This window comes from Macaca nemestrina, chromosome X, assembly GCF_043159975.1.
Source record: "Macaca nemestrina isolate mMacNem1 chromosome X, mMacNem.hap1, whole genome shotgun sequence".
Classification (NCBI taxonomy): Eukaryota; Metazoa; Chordata; class Mammalia; order Primates; family Cercopithecidae; genus Macaca; species Macaca nemestrina.
Window position 1 is genome coordinate 45225139 of NC_092145.1, and position 17724 is coordinate 45242862.

The 17724-nt window shown below is 42.2% G+C and overlaps 1 protein-coding gene across 12 annotated transcripts in view; it reads right to left on the reverse strand.

Moving 5' to 3' along the window:
• The window catches only part of LOC105490509 (transmembrane protein 164), a 344079-nt gene that overhangs the window by 228186 nt on the left and 98169 nt on the right, over window positions 1-17724 (reverse strand). For all 12 annotated transcript variants that reach the window (XR_011618045.1, XR_011618046.1, XM_071088239.1 and 9 more), the window contains one exon: window positions 5851-5917. Coding sequence is in view for 10 of the 12 variants with exons in the window: in XM_071088239.1 (XP_070944340.1) it covers window positions 5851-5917 (67 nt within the window). In the remaining 2 variants the exon portion in view is untranslated. The remainder of the gene's footprint in view (window positions 1-5850; window positions 5918-17724) is intronic.

Sequence of the window (17724 nt, forward strand, 5' to 3'; positions counted from 1 at the left end):
AGGTCACACCATTCTCCTGCCTCAGCCTCCCGAGTAGCTGGGACTACAGGGGCCCGCCACCGCGCCCAGCTAATTTTTTGTATTTTTAGTAGAGACGGGGTTTCACCATGCTAGCCAGGATGGTCTTGTACTTCTGACCTCGTGATCCGCCCACCTCAGCCTCCCAAAGTGCTGAGATTACAGGCGTGAGCCACCGCGCCTGGTTGGATGATATTCTTTGCAAAGTCATGGGTATAGATAAGGAACCCAGCATCACCATCAGGACAAATGGCCAGTGGCTATAACAAGGAACTCACAAACTAGACAGCACATCTATTCCCTAAGCTATGAACTATTTATAGCCTAGGCAGGAAGACATTAACATGGGATCCATAGGTGGGCTTACAGAGGGGAGAGGGGCTAGGAGAGGAAGTGGTAGTCTGTGTCCCTCCTGAAATTGTCTGCAAAATTGTGTGTAAGTGCATTTATCTAGGAAGAGGCTCTATCACCAGCACACAAACTCTCCCTGAATTTCATTCATGGAATAGAAAAATAACTCTGAAGTCTCAGTCAAGAGATATGGGTTCTGGGAGCACCCACCTTGACTACTTAAACCAGTCATTTATCCTCCTAAATTCACCCTCTGGAAGATAAGATTACATCAGACAAGCTTTGAGCTCCCTGCTAATCTAATAATCAATAGGTTCATGATGTACTTCCCCTCCTTCCCTCCAAGAAACAAAAGGGCGTATCACTGGAAATCACCCTTTAATATAATTCACCTGAATCCAGAAAGCGCCCACCCCCCCCCCCTTTTTCCAGAATCCTAGGTGTAAAGAGCACTTACTTGTAATATGGGTCACTGGAATACACAGTCCTTCTTTTAGGGTTCAGCTTTGAAGATGGAGAACGCAGAGAAACTGAAGCCTAGGCATTCTCTAGCTGATTTGCAAATCCCGGTGCCAGTAAGTCACAGGGCAGAGCAGAGCACTAGAAATTCACTGAGGACCCCACATCCTTTAGCTGACTGTGGCAACTACTTTGAACGCCCTCTCACTCTGTCTTTGTGTATGTGAGTATATGTATATCTATGGTACCGGTACACACAATGATCAGTTCATTTTATTTTTCTTGCTTCCTCATTACTGCTAATGAGCAACAAAATAAAATAATTAAAAAGATAAAGGGCCAAGAAGGAAAAAGTCAAAAGCTGTCTTCCTGCCTAATTGGATCATCAGGTTTAAGAAAGAGTTGCCAATCTTCATGTGTCTCATGTGAAGTCAATCTGAGCTCAACTAAGGGGCTGCAAGGCAAAACTCCCTAAAGCCAGAGTAGTCCAAGAGAGGTCCCAATCATCTAAAAGAACCAGACCTAACCCAATTGCAAATACATAGGCAAATGGAGATATCCCCAGCTTTTCTAAGTTCTTTTCTTTAGAAAAAGAGCACAAAGATTGACCAGATTGACTGGAATCACTAGTTAAAGAGACAGCCCAACAAAGAAGTTTCAATGTCAAGAAAGGTTACTTGAACATTTTTGGTAAGTTAGTTGACTACAGCCTCACATTTATTTGGAAAGTATTAGCTGTTAATGTAACAGATATACCAGCACATCTGCTATGACATGGGGGAAAAGGAGGGAGGAAGGAAAGCAGGGTTGGGGGAAGAAACAGTGGTTTCTATATAGGGTAGTATGGGTGCTATGAGCTGAATTGTGTCCCCCCAAAATTTGTACGTTGGAGCCCTAACTCTTAGTACTTCAGAATGTGACTGTACAGTATTTGCAGATAGGGCCTTCAAAGAGGTGATGAGGTTCAAAGGAGGCCATCAGAGTGGGCTCTATGCAATCAGATGTGTGTCCTTAGAAGAGGAAATTTGGCTAAACAAGAGACACTAGGGATGTGTGTGTAGAGAAAGGACCATGAGAAGAGGCAGCATGAAGGTGGCCATCTGCAAGCCAGAGAGGCCTCAGAAGAAACTAACCTTGCTGGCACTTTGATCTTGGGAATAGTAACAGTACCTTGCCTCATAAGTTTATTGCAATAATTAAATAAATTAAGCCATGTAAAGCACTTAGAACAGTGGCACATAGCAAGCACTCAAGAATCAGCAGCTGATAGTGCTGCTACTGTTACTTTTTATTTTTTTAAAGATGGGGTCTCACTCTGTTGCCTAGGCTGGAGTGCAGTGACATGATCATAAATCACTACAGCCTTGAACTCCTAGGTTCAAGCGACCCTCCCACCTCAGGAGGGAGGGAGGAAGTCTCAAGCAGCCTGGACTACAGGCTTGCACCACCATGTCCAGTTAATTTCTATTTACTGATTTATTTATTTATTTGGAGGCGGAGTCTCGTTCTGTCGCCACGCTGGAGCGCGATCTCGGCTCACTGCAATCTCCACCTCCTGGGTTCAAGCAATTCTCCTGCCTCCACCTCCCAAGTAGTTGGGATTATAGGTGCACGCTGCCACGCCCAGCTAATTTTTGTATTTTTAGTACACACGGGGTTTCACCACGCTGCCCTCGATCTCCTGACCTCGTGATCTGCCTGCCTCAGCCTCCCAAAGTGCTGGGATTACAGGCATGAGCCACCAGGCTCAGCCGATTCTTTTTTTTTTTTTTTTTTTTTTTTAAGAGATGAGTTCTCACTGTGTTGCTCAGGTTGGTCTCAAACTCCTGGCCTCAAGTGATCCTCCCACCTCAGCCTCCTGAGTAGCTGGGACCACAGGTGTGAGCCACTGCACCCAGCAACTGCTACTGTTATTGATAAAGGGACTAAGGCTACTTCAGCAGACCTAGGGAGATATGTACCTTTTGTGTAACAATACTGACTGAATGAAAACTTCACCACCAGCTTTCTAACTGATTTCGGTACGTAATGGAGCATTTTGGGGCCCTCATTCTCATGCTTCTACAGTGAGAATCAAAATTTCTGTTTACATTCAATGGCTTTGCAAGAAGGTTATTTGGTCTTCATTGGGGGAAAGGTCCTACTAGAAAGAGAGCTGAAGGCGGCCTGTCTAGAGGAACTATATCTATCCACCTCAGCAGGTGCTGTTTGGCCAGAATTGTGGGCTGGAAACACTCCAATTCAGGATCATTAACTCTATTAGCCTAGGGGGAGATTTTCTGATGCACCTTCCTTTTCTGGGATCTGACAGAGCTGCTGAAATTTGAGAAAGCAGCTCTCTATCTGCCTGACCTCTCAGTCTCCTGAGAAAACAGGTACAAGGGGGAGCAGAAAGATGGTAAGATAGCATTGGATCTATTTTTCTGCCCTAGCAGGTTACCTCCACAGGCAGGAAGTAACTTCTGCTCCAACCCTGTTCCACTTCCCTGAGGCAGGAAGGACTTAAGCTGTGGTATGGGAAATTCGCTGTTTTTTGTTAACTGTTGTTTTTCAATTTGGTTTATTTTTACCATTCTTTGAAATTATCCCCTCTACCTCTGAGACCAAGGCAGGAGTTCTGATTCTACAGTTCACCAGGTGAAGTCAGGCAAGTCACAGACCATGGGAGATGTAGAAGGCAGGGCAACAGTGCCTGTGTCAGTGGCCTGTGCCTACTGATCCCAGCTCACAGGGGAATGTTGAACCAAGTGCACCCTATTAAGACAGAGGCTGTGCCCCCTGCACTCCCCAACACAGACGTTACCCTCCATCAAAAGCTCAAATGCTTTATCTGTAAGATGCTTTGGGGTCCTTGGCAGAAAAGATCTAGTCCATATAAGCTACCTTGGGAGTCCTGCTAAAATGTAAATTCTGATGCAGGTGTCTGCAGGTGGCCCCTGAAATTCTGCATGTCTAACAAGCAACACCCATGTGATGCTGATCCTAGGACCATACTTTGAGTTACACACTTGGAGTAACTGTGAATTATGAACACCCGGGACAGTGATTCTTCAAGAGTGGTCTAAGGACCCCCTGCATCGGCATCACTTGGGGACTTGTTACAAACATTCAGTCCCTGCCATTACTTGCAGACTCTCCCAATCAGACCTTCTGGGGATGGAGCCTGACAAGCCTCATGTTTGACAAGCCCTTCAGTTGACTGCTATGAATGTTACATTTCAGAATCATTGCATGAAATCAGGGGTTCTCAACTCCCACTCCATGCTAGAATCACCTGGGGAACTTTTCAAAACACAATGCTCAGGCTTCATCACAGATCATGAACTCATCCTCTCCAAGGGCGGGGCAGGGCATCAGTGTTTGTTTTTAATTTTATTTCTAACTGACGAATAATTGTGGGTACTTATAAAGTACATACAGTATGATGTTTTGATATATGTTTGCATTGTGAAATGATTAAATCAAGCTAATTAGGTGAGCCTGGAACATATTAGGGTTCAAAATTGCTGCTTTAGATGAATGCTTTCTCTGTTAACTTCTACTGATATATGACATGCATCTTGAAAATTGTAACTATCGGCCGGGCGCGGTGGCTCAAGCCTGTAATCCCAGCACTTTGGGAGGCCGAGATGGGCGGATCACGAGGTCAGGAGATCGAGACCATCCTGGCTAACACAGTGAAACCCCGTCTCTACTAAAAAATACAAAAAACTAGCCGGGCGAGGTGGCGGGCGCCTGTAGTCCCAGCTACTCGGGAGGCTGAGGCAGGAGAATGGCGTAGACCCGGGAGGCGGAGCTTGCAGTGAGCTGAGATCCGGCCACTGCACTCCAGCCTGGGTGACAGAGCGAGACTCCGTCTCCAAAAAAAAATAAATAAATTAAAAAAAAAAAAAAAAGAAAATTGTAACTATCATAAAGGTATACATGAATATTTGTGGGGAGGAGATGACAGGAATATTTGTGGAGAGGGAGCAAAGCATAGCTGTGGTTTTAGGATCAAGAGGCTTAGGCTCCAATCCTAACTGCCACTTGGAATTTTACTCCCTGAGAAAAATTTTCTTCCTCTGTAAAACAAGAGGCCATAATTCTTGCCCTGTCTACCTCAAACACTGTTATGCGAAAAGCCTTGTACACTGTAAAATGCTATCCAAAACTGAGGATTATCAATTAAAGATTTAAACTATGATCTTAATGTTTAAGGCAAATTTAAGTCAGAAAGCAGTAGTAATAATTTTACAAGTGATTTCTTTTTCTGAGCTTCTCAATGTGACCTGCTAATCCCTCCACAGTCCCACATTTGGGATTCTGAGGACACAGCTCTGCCAGCCCAGCATTGTAGCTCCTGCTTCTTTCTGGGCTGGTTTATCACCCAGCCTGCTGCTGCGACCATGGGATTCTCCCTGCTAGCCACTAGGGGCTGTTTGGTCCAGACTGGCCCATGGGTTTGGGTGAATGGGGAAGGAATCTAATTCTTGCCCTAGGAAGTCCTTGGAGAACTATACAGGCTATGAGGCTCCCACAGCAAATTACTCAAGGCCAGTGTGGCTGAATCTTAGGACACCTGAAAGCTCCTTTCTTTCCATTAAACCTCTCAAAGAGTTTGTATAGGTTTCTTTGGTCTGCCCTGGTTATTTTACTTTTTTATTTTTTTGAGACCAAATCTCACTCGGTCGCCCAGGCTGGACTGCAGTGGCACAGCGTTGACTCACTGCAACCTCTGCCTCCCGGGTTCAAGTGATTCTTCTGCCTTAGCCTCCCGAGTAGCTGGGATTGCAGGCAAACACCACCATGCCTGGCTAATTTTTGTATTTTTAGTAGAGATGGGGCTTCACCATGTTGGCCAGACTGGTCTCAAACTCCTGACCCCAAGTGATCCGCCCGTCTCGGCCACCCAAAGTGCTGGGATTACAGGCGTGAGCCACCGCGCCCAGCCAGCTATATGTATATTTTAAAAATCACATGGGCATATGGACAAGTACTGCTTTGGATGTTGCTGGTACATTTCCAGAAGGGGCTACTTACCAGCCGAGTGTTTACCACAGGAAAGAGCAATGCCAGAAGAGCTCCATTCAACATGTGCATCTGTAGCCTAGTGGGAGAGAAAGATAAAGTTCAGGTCATACTCAGTCCCTGATACAAAGGGAGAAAAAAGACATGTCACGTTAAGCCACGCCATATGGAAGAGAACTATGTATACAAGTTGCTCTCTGTGGAAAATGGCACTAGAGTTTGCACAAAATAAATTAAAAGTGGCATATTTTGTATTAACTGAAATGTTCTGAAGAGCACCATCACTGGCTCAGAATCCCCCGAACACCTCCTGAACATGCTTTGGTTACAACAATTTATTACATAATGAGCTCTGTGCTCCCTAAACATTCAGTCAGTCCCAATCAACAGCTTCAACTGCTACAGCTTGGGCGGCATTAGAAAAGGGGAACTACGGGAGGTAAGTGTTCTGTTATTACAGTAGAAACCTATTTATTATAACATGGCTGCTTATTTACACTGTCATGTATAATCCTTTTCCCCAAACAGAGACCTAGACAGAAAAATATTGCTACAACCCAGGAAGCCAACTGCAGTGTTTTGCAAACTGTATTTCCCCACTTTCTTAGAAATGCCCTCAGGAGCAAAAGTGAGCAGCCTTCCAGGCTTTCATTTACATATTGGGCTCTGTGACTTAAAAGCAAAACAAAAAAAGAAAAAATAAGAAGAAAACCACTGGTCTCCAGCACTGGTTAATGATACTGTTTCCCAATCCCAATGCCAGACTTGTTAAAGTACATGCATATTAGAAACCCTTCATAAGTCAAGCACAATTAACTCAGGAACAAACCCTGCTTGTGAGGGCTCTGGGGATGGATTTAAGTAGCTTCCTTCATTATTAAAGGAAAATGGTTCTTTACTACTAAGAGAGATGAAAAGAATGACAGTCTGTTCCTCTTGAAGAAACATTGATTTGATGGGTTATGGACAACCACCACAGAGGCAACATGCCTCTTAGACCTCAACACTAGCTGCAGGTCGATATCAATCTCTCTCTCTCTCTCTCTCTCTCTCTCGCTCTCGCTCTCTCACATACACACACACACACACACACACACACACACACACACACACACACACACACGCTAACACAGCATACCTCCTATGCCCTGGCTGGGAAAACAGTCCACATGTTGAAGACTCCCTAGAACTTCAGCTCTTCTCTTGGCACTCACAGATGTGTTTGTAAGACTAAGAGATGTGGCTGGGTGCAGTGGCTCATGCCTATAATCCCAGCACTTTGGGAGGCAGAGGCTGGCGGATCAGCTGAGGTCGGGAGTTCAAGACCACCCTAGCCAATATGGCAAAACCCCATCTCTACTAAAAATATAAAAATTAGCCAGGCATGGTGGCAGGTGCCTGTAATCCTGGCTACTCGGGAGGCTGAGGCACAAGAATTGCTTTAACTCAGGAGGTGGAGGTTGCAGTGAACCAAGATCATGCCACTGCACTACAGCCTGGGTGAGAGAGCAAGACGAGGGGAGGGGAGGGGAGGGGAGGGGAGGGGAGGGAGGGAGGGAAGAAGGGAAGGGAGAAAGACTAAAAGATGTTACAAGAAGACCCCGGAGAATGGCACAGAAACCCCAAGACTGCTTTTCACTTCCCCTAGTCTGTTTCTTCCTATTGTTCTTTGTCACCAAAACTTTGTGAATAGTGATGGTGTGCACTTAATATATTCCAGCCATCCTTAATCAAGAACCAGAAGAAAAATAATAATATTCCAGGCAAGTATCTGATTAACTGCTTTACATGAACTTTCTTGCTTAATTTTTATACCAATCTTCTGAGATAGGTACAATTACTTTTCCCATTTTGTTGATAAGGAAACGCGTTTCAGAGAAGTGAGGTGATCTGGTCAACATTACACATAAGAGAGTAGAGTCAGAGTTCAAAACCAGGTTTATCTGACTGCAGACCCCAAACTCTTACATCTCTCTTGCTGCCTTGTATAGAAGCCCCTGGTCCCCTCCTCCTGCCAAAGTATGACCTCAGGTGGAGGGTGAGAATGTTCCTCTTTCCTTCCTTTTAGTTTCAAGGGTCTCTCCACCTCCTTCTTCATTCCCTGCCCCTGGCTTAATAAGATTTCAAAGGATAACTAAAGTGGAAAAGGCTGTTTGGCTACCCAAGGCCATCACACTCCCTCAGATTAATAAGGCTTGACCTGGTCCATAAAAGGGAAGAGGCACACCAATGCAATGTCACTCCAGCCTCCCTGGGGCTGGCCAGGTTACCACAACCCTTTTTCGGCAGTGTCATTCAAGGTGGCACCCCGTGTCTGACAAACCTGACAAACGGAGTACTAAAAATTCTGGCTCAAGCCTTAGTATCTACAGCAGGAGCTATTAACAGCCATTCCAGGCCTTCAGTGAAGTAGAATCTGGCTTAATCCCGCCCCTGGGCCCTCCTATGTGACAGCCACAACATAAAAACTCACCCTGGGAGAGCAAAAAAAAAAAAATCACATCAACAGTCCAGATGAAAGTTGGATTCTGGGCTGGGTGTGGTGACTCACACCTGTAATCCCAGCACTTTGGGAGGCCGAGGCAGGATCACTTGAGGTAGGGAGTTCAAGAGCAGCCTGGCTAACATGGCGAAACCCCGTCTCTACTAAAAATACAAAAATTAGCTGGGCAAGGTGGCAGGCGCCTGTAGTCCCAGCTACTTACTCAGGAGGCTGAGGCAGGAGAATCACTTGAACCTGGGAGGCAGAGGTTGCAGTGAGCCGAGATCATGCCATTGCACTCCGGCCTGGGTGACAAAGCGAGACTGCATCTCAAACAAACAAACAAAAAAGCTGGATTCTGGTGCCAGGCTTTGCTATGGACCTCAAACGAAATGTTAGCATTTGCACAGGGTCAATTAGACATTTGGGCACCAAAAGTTAAATCTTGGGGTTGATGGAACTGATAAGGGCCTATGGATGGCCAAAGATGAAGATAAAACTAACATAAAGATCCAAAACAGTGAAGTCCCTAGATAAAGACAAGCATTGCTCTGGGTTCTCAAAATTCAGTTTATGCGAGCTATATATATGCCAGAGGGTGAATTATCTTTAATATATAAAGAAGCCTTACATACTAATAATCACAAACATTTCTAACATGTATTGAACATTTCTATGTGCAAATCATTGGGCTAAGGATTCAAATACATCATCTCATTCAGTCATTAGAGTTTTTATTATAACCACCATCATCTTCATTTCATATCGGAGAAAACCAAAGCTCCAAGTGATTAAGTGATCTGCCCAAGATCAAACACATAATAAGTGACAGAGGCTGAAGTCAAGCTCAGATGTCACCAAGTTTCAAGCTTGTGGTTTTGCCATTGTACTCTGCTTTAAACCTATGGCATGAATGTTACATATGTTCTGTGTGTGTGTATGTGTGTCTGTGTTTCTATGTGTGTATGTATCAGACTGCAGGCCAGGAAGGAAAAAGTTCTTGAATGCCATTGGGGCAAGGAAGGTCATGCCTAAACCCCTTGTGTGTTCTGTGGCAACTATCCTGATCACACAACTACATTGTCCTTTACAGACAAAGCACAGCTCTACAGGTAAATGACTGACCAACTCAGAAGCAGAGGCTTTTGTTTTAACTTTATACCCACCCGCAGCCTGCCACAAAAATTTGTATTGGGTATGGCAAATGGCTATAGGGCCACTAGAAACTCCTGTGAGGGAGTTCCCTCATCTGTACAATAGGAACCATAATAGTACCCAACTCATAGGATTGTTATAGGGAATTATATTTATAAAATGCATTAAAATGTGCGTGGCATATAGTAAGACTCACATAAAATGTTTGTTAAATAAATGGTGAAGAACTCACCTAAAGCCTCAAGATGGAAAGATGGATGATGGATGGATGATGGATGGATGGATGGATGGATGGATGGATGGATGGATGGATGGATGGAATACACACATACACACACACAGAACATATGTAACATTCATGCCATAGGTTTAAAGCAGAGTACAATGGCAAAACCACAAGCTTGAAACTTGGTGACATCTGAGCTTGACTTCAGCCTCTGTCACTTATTATGTGTTTGATCTTGGGCAGATCACTTAATCACTTGGAGCTTTGGTTTTCTCCGATATGAAATGAAGAAGATGATGATGGTTATAATAAAAACTCTAATGACTGAATGAGATGATGTATTTGAATCCTTAGCCCAATGATTTGCACATAGAAATGTTCAATACATGTTAGAAATGTTTGTGATTATTAGTATGTAAGGCTTCTTTATATATTAAAGATAATTCACCCTCTGGCATATATATAGCTCGCATAAACTGAATTTTGAGAACCAGGAAGGAAGGAAGGAAGGAAGGAAGGAAGGAAGGAAGGAAGGAAGGAAGGAAGGAAGGAAGGAAGGAAGGGAGGGAGGAAGGGAGGGAGGGAGGGAAAGGAGGAAAGGAAGGATGGGAATGGAAAAAGAAATAGAAAAAAAAATATATGAGAGACAAACTATTTAAAAAATTCAAAGTGTCAGAAAGAGGTCCAGAGAAAGCAGATGGACAGACTGAAGGCCAGAACCAAAAAGTAGAGCTTGGGGACAGACTTATATTTAGTTAGTCATACTTATAAACCTCCTTGCCAGCTCAGAGTATTGGTCATTGTATTATATATACAGTTGATCTTTGAACAATGTGGAGGTTAGGGGCACTGACTTCCTGAGCAGTCTAAAACCTGCCTATAACTTTTAACTCCTCTAAAACTTAACTACCAATAGCTTACTGTTGACCAGAAGCCTTACTGAGATCAATTAACACAAATTTTGTATGTTATATGTATTATATATTGTATTCTTACAGAGAAGAGAAAACATTAAGAAAGTCATGAGGAAGAGAAAATACATTTAGAGTACTGTACTACATTTATCAATACCGTAAGTCTGCATCATCTGTTCACAAGATGAATCGTCCATCTAAAATAGTGGGCAACTGCAGCTGCAGACCTCAATCTATCAAGCAATTCAACTTTTCCTTGTAATGTCTTAACTTTTCTCTGCTTCTTGGGAGCACTTCAGCATGACTAGTGCACTTTGTATGGGTCCTCTGGTGTTATTCAACATTTATGGTATTGCACTAAACATGATGAAAAATGCGAGAACCACAAGGATCACTTTTTATTGGGATCCACCATTTACTGGAGAAAGAACAGCCTATTCAGAGATGATTAGGGGCACAGGGCATTATAAGGGATACTCACAACACCTGAGCTCACCGCAGGACGTGGCTATAAAATTATTACAGGAGTACAGTATGTACTACAGTTCATTTTATGCGGTTATGCTTTAATACTGCATCTTTATATCTGTTTGCATCTCTCAATTATGATGGCACAATGTACAGTCTGTAAATGTGTACATAAGCTTTGATAAATTTTAACTTCTTATAATAGATTGTGTATATTTTAGAGTAGTAAACTATAAAATACACTAGTGTCTACATATATTTATTCATTCATGACATACTTAACCTTATCTTAATCTTTTTCAATATTTCTAGACTATAAGACTTGCGTGCAAATTTTTTCAAATTGTCAAAAATCTCCAAACCTTTTTCCAATATATTTATTGAAAAACTCTGCTTCTAAGTGGACCTGCATAGCTCAAACCCATGTTGTTCAAGGGTCGACCCTTCCCTCATGTTTTCCATCCTGTTTAGTGTGATACTGTAATCATTGAGTAACACCAGGGGATCTAGATGAAGTGCCACTAGTCATGCTGGAAGTGCTCCCAAGAAGCAAAGAAAAGTCATGACATTACAAGAGAAAGTTGAATTGCTTGATATGCAGCATATATTTTATTTTCTGTATATTGTGATATTCTGATATCTTTAAAACCCTTTCTGGCTAGAGACAGCCTGCCCCCACCCCCATACTCCAGCCAATTCTTAGAAGATAGCAAGTACTCGGCCAGAAACATGCCTTTGATATGCAAACTAACCAATCCAAAGCCAGACCTCCTCTATCTGCCCCTTACACCCCAGGAGGCTATATTCCTCTTCCTTAATCGCCCCAGGGCCAGATATCAGGCAACTAGGGTGCACCCCTACAGCTTAGAGGCCTGCTGAAATTATTCGAACTAGCCAATCCTTAACTATCCACCCTGTCCTGCCTTGCTTTTCCTGTGGAAACCCCAATAAAGGCAGTGGCCTAAAACTTCCTCCTTGCTCCTATCTCCTGCCTCCTCACCACCCTAATGTCTTTCCCAAGTGGCCTTGCCTAGTATCCCAGGCCTCCTATCTCTAGGACCTGTGAATATAATAAACTTTGTTTTTTCCTTACCCTCTCCTCTGTCTACTCTTATGGCCACATCTGACTGATCATCACAAAAGAACACAAGATAACCATTATTACTGTCACAAACATTTCCTATAAGCTTTTTTGGTTTTGTATAGGATGCTACACTGAGTCTGCTTAGCTGGTAAGAATCTGAGGCAATATGGCAAGCACCATGGTTTTGATTCTCTTCTGGATCAGTTAATTTTGTTGAATTTAGTTCCACAAACATTAGCCAATCCATTACTGTGTGCCTAACATTGTTGCAGGTATTGTAGGGAAAAGAAGATCAGTGTAAGTAAGACACAGTATCTGCCCTCAAAAAGCTAACAATTTTTATGAGAAGGCAAGAAGTGAAATAACTAGAGGAAATGTACAATGGTTAAGGGGGGTTGGAATCAAGTCTACATTCCATCCCATCTCTACCATTTACCGGCCAAGTGACTATGGACAAATCACTTAAAATATGTGTCAATTTCTGGCCAGGCACAGTGGCTCACGCCTGTAATCCCAGCACTTTGGGAGGCCGAGGTGGGCAGATCACGAGGTCAGAAGATCGAGACCATCCTGGCTAACACAGTGAAATCCCATCTCTACTAAAAATAAAAAAATTTAAAAAATTAGCCGGGCGTGGTGGCAGGCTCCTGTAGTCTCAGCTACTCGGGAGGCTGAGGCAGGAGAATGGCGGGAACCTGGGAGGCGGAGCTTTCAGTGAGCCGAGATCGGGCCACTGCACTCCAACCTAGGCGACACAGCGAGACTCTGTCTCAAAAAAAAAAGTGTAAATTTCCTCACAATTGGTACTGGAACTAATAACAGCACCTACTGAAAGGATTAGAGAATTTAATAAAATAAGACCATGTAAAGTGATCAATGTAGTGCCTAGGATATAATAAGCACTCAATATACAGTGGCTGTATTATCCTTAATAGATCAGTGTAAATGCATATCATATTATTCATAACAAATGAAGCTATTATGATCCTTCACGAGATGAATTCTATTTCAATTTAGTACTTGACAACAACCAAGAACAAAAAGATATGAAACAGATGACAAATTCTCTGGATGGCTGGAAAGGCAAATTCATAGACAGGAATTTGCAAAGGAAATTATAAAATATTTTGAACTGAACAACAACAAAAAAAGATGCCAGTAACAGGAAATTTTTTTTTTTTTAAGACAGTCTCACTCTGTCACCCAGGTTGGAGGACGGGAGTGCAGTGGCAGGATGTTGCCTCACTACAACATCCGCCTCCCGGGTTCAAGTGATTCTCCTGCCTCAGTCTTCCAAGTAGGAGATTACAGGCGCCTGCCACTACGCCCAGTTTTTGGTGGGGTTTTTTTTGTTTTGTTTTTTGTTTTCTGTTTTTTTTTTGTATTTTTTGTAGAGATGGGGTTTCGCCATGTTGGCCAGGCTGGTCTCGAACTCCTGGCCTCAAGCAATCCACCCACCTCGGCTTCCCAAAGTGCTGGAATTACAGGCGTGAGCCACTGTACCCGGCCTGAAATTATTATATTAGGCAAAAAGAATGATCTCAAATTAGCAATCTAAGCTCCCACCTTAAGAATCCAAAAAATAAGAGCAAAATAAATCCAAGGCAAGCAGAAAAAATGAAATAATAAAGAGCAGAGATCAATGAAATGGAAAAGAAAAACAATAGAGAGGCAGGGCCCAGTGCCTTATGCCTGTAATCCCAGCATTTTGGGATGCCAAGGCGGGGGGAGTCACTTGAGCCCAGGAGTTCAAGACCAGCCTGGGATGTAGTGGTGCAAGACTGTAGTCCCAGCTAATCGGAAGGCTGAGGTGGGAGAATCACTTGAGCCCAGGAGGTCGAGGCTGCAATGAGCCATGAGCATACGCCACTGCACTCCAGCTTGGATGACAGAGTGAGACTCTGTCTCAAAAAAAAAAAAGAACAATCAATAAAACCAAAAGTTTGTGTTTCAAAAAAGTCAATACAATTTATAAACCTCTAGGTAGAATGACATGGATAAAAAGAGAGAAGGAAAAAAGTTAACAATATCAGCAATGAAAGAAGATATTAGAACTCTAGTAATTAAAATTATAAAAGAATACTCCAACCAACTCTGTGCACATAAATTTGACAACTTAGATGAAATGGGCATATTCTTCAAAAACCACAAACTCCAAAACTCACCCAAGATGAAAAAGACAACCTGAATAATCCTATTCAATAAATTAAATTCATAGTTAAAATCATCTGAATAAGAAATCTCCAGACTCAGATAGTTTCAGTGACCAATTCTACCAAATATTTATACAATCTTGTCCAGAAAATAAAAGAGAAGGAAACATTTCTCATTTTTGATTTGAAGAGGGCAAAGAATAAACACATCAACAAATGAAACAGAATGGTCCATCACTACATTACCCAGATACCAAAACTAGAGGAGGTGGGTAGTGGGGAGGAAGAAGAGGAAGAGAAGAAGAAAATAGAGGAAAATGAAGATGATGATGGAAGAAGAAGGAAGCAGGAAGAAGAGGGAGGGAGGCAAGGAGGGAAAGAGAGAAGGAAGGAAGGAAGGAGGGAGGGAGGGAGGGAGGGAGGGAGGGAGGGAAGGAAGGAGGGAAGGAGGGAAGGAAGGAAGGAAGGAAGGAAGGAAGGAAGGAAGGAAGGAAGGAAGGAAGGAAGGAAGGAAGGAAACAAAGACCAATATTCCTCATGAACACAGACACAAAAATCCTCAGGAAAATATTAGCAAATCTAAAGTAGCAGTATAGAAAGAATAATACTCTATGACTAAGTGCGTTTTGTCCTGGTAATACAAGGTTAGTTCAATGTTTGAAATTCAATTAATATAATTCACCAAATCGTGCCAAAAAGACTAAAAAATACTAAAAAGTACGTGATCATATCAACTGACATAGAAACGGTATTTTGTCAAAATTCAGTATCTATTCATGATAAAAATTATCATCAAACTAGGAATAGTAGGGAACTTCCTCAACCTGATAAAGGGCACCTAAAATTACTACACCTAATGTAATACTTAATGGTGAAAGACTAAATGTTGCCCCCTACAACATTAGAAACATGACAAGGATGTCCACTCTCACCACTACTGTTAGACTAGAAGCTTTAGCGAGGAAATTAGGCAACAAAAATAATAGAGATTGAAAAGGAAGAAGTAAAACTGTCCTTATTTGCAATGGACGTGATTATATGTATGGAAAATCCCTACGAATCTACAAAAAAGCTCCTAAAAAAATATATTAGTTTTTAAAGGTCACAGGATACAAGATACAAAGTCAACACACAAAAATCAGTCACTTCTACACAGTAGCAGTGTACAACTGAAAACCAAAATTTTGAAAGTACCATTTAAAATGTTTCAAAAAGGCCGGGCGCGGTGGCTCAAGCCTGTAATCCCAGCACTTTGGGAGGCCGAGACGGGCGGATCACAAGGTCAGGAGATCGAGACCATCCTGGCTAACATGGTGAAACCCCGTCTCTACTAAAAAATACAAAAAACTAGCCGGGCGAGGTGGCGGGCGCCTGTAGTCCCAGCTACTCGGGAGGCTGAGGCAGGAGAATGGTGTGAACCCGGGAGGCGGAGCTTGCAGTGAGCTGAGATCTGGCCACTGCACTCCAGCCTGGGCTACAGAGCGAGACTCTGTCTCAAAAAAAAAAAAAAAAAATGTTTCAAAAAAAAAACTAAAATGTTTAGGTATAAATCTATCAAAATATTTACAGGATCCATATGCTGAGAATGGCTAAATGCTGATAAAATAAAAGAAGACCTAAATAAATGGAAAGACATACCATGTCCAAGGACTGAAAGGCTCAACATAGGAAAGATGTCAGTTCTCACCAAAACGATCTATAGATTCAAAGGAATTCTGATCAAAATCCCAACAGGATATTTTATAGATAGACTGACTTTAAAATGTATATGGAAGGTCAAAGAAACAGGAATAGCTAAAATAATTCTGTAAAAGAAGCAGATAATGAAGGAGTCACATTGCCTGATTTTAATGCTTGCTACAAAGTTACAGCAATCAAAACAATGCAGTATTGCCCAAGAATAGACACATCAATCAATGAAACATAATAGTCCAGAATTTGACCCACATAAATATAATCATTTGATTTTTGAAAACAGCGTAAATGGGGTTGAAGCAATTGGACATTCATATGTAAAATAACAAACTTAACCTAAACGTCACACCTTATATAAAAGCTAAGTCATAACTCTAAATAGAAAATTATAAAACTCTTAGAAGGAAATGTAGGAAAAAATCCGTGATCTTCAGTTAAGCAAAGTTCTTAGACGTGACACCAAACACACAATACGTAAAAGGAAAAAAATGATAAACTGACATTAATCAAAATGAAAAACTTTTGATCTGTGAAAGACACTTTAAGACAATGAAAAGACGAGCTATATAACATATAACATGGGAGAAAATATTTGCAAATCACATATCCAACAAAGAACTTTTATCCAGAATATATAAAGAATCCTCAAATTCAACAATAAGAAAACACACAACCCAGCCGGCCGCGGTGGCTCACGCCTGTAATCCCAGCACTTTGGGAGGCTGAGGCGGGCAGATCATGAGGTCAGGAGATCGAGACCACCCTGGCTAACACGATGAAACCCTGTCTCTACTAAAAATACAAAAAATATATATATATTAGCCGGGCATGGTGGCGGGTGCCTTGTAGTCCCAGCTACTCGGGAGGCTGAGACAGGAGAATGGCATGAACCCGGGAGGCAGAGCTTGCAGTGAGCTGAGATGGCGCCACCGCACTTCAGCCTGGGCAGCAGAGTGAGACTCTGTCCACCCCACCCCCGCCAAAAAAAAACAGTGCTATTAAAAAAAACGTGAACAGACACTTCACCAAAAGAAGTTGTTATTGAATATGTTGTTGTTTTCATAGCAAATAAGCAGATAAAAATACGTTCCCTACCATTAGAGAAATGCAAACTAAAACCACAATCAGATGCCACTTCTCACCTGAAAACAAAAACAAAAACAAAAAAAGACAATAGCAATGTGGAGAAACCAGAATTCTCATACACTGTTGGTGGGAATGTAAACGTAAAAGTACTGATTTGGAAAACTATTTGATGGTATCTTATAAAGGTTTTTTTTTTTTTAATTAAAAAAAAAAAGAAAAAACTTTTAGAAGTTAAAAGTACTAGTACTCACCCTACAACTCAATAATTCTGTTCCTGGCTCCCTACTAAGATGAAAACTTATGTTTACACGGAACCCTCTACACCAATGTTTACAGCAACTCTACTCATAATAGACAAAATCAGCAGTCCAGGTACCCTTCAATGGCTGAATGGATAAACAAACTGTGGTACTTACAGACCATGGAAAACCACTCAGAAATAAAAAGGAATAAACAACTGATACATGTAACGACTCAGATGAATCTGAAAGGCATTATGCTAAGTAAACAAAGCCACTCTCTAAAGGTTACATACTATAAGGTTCCATTTGTATGACATTCTCCAAAGGACAAAACTACAGTGATGCAGAACTGGTCAGTGGTTGCCAGGGTTTAGAAATCTG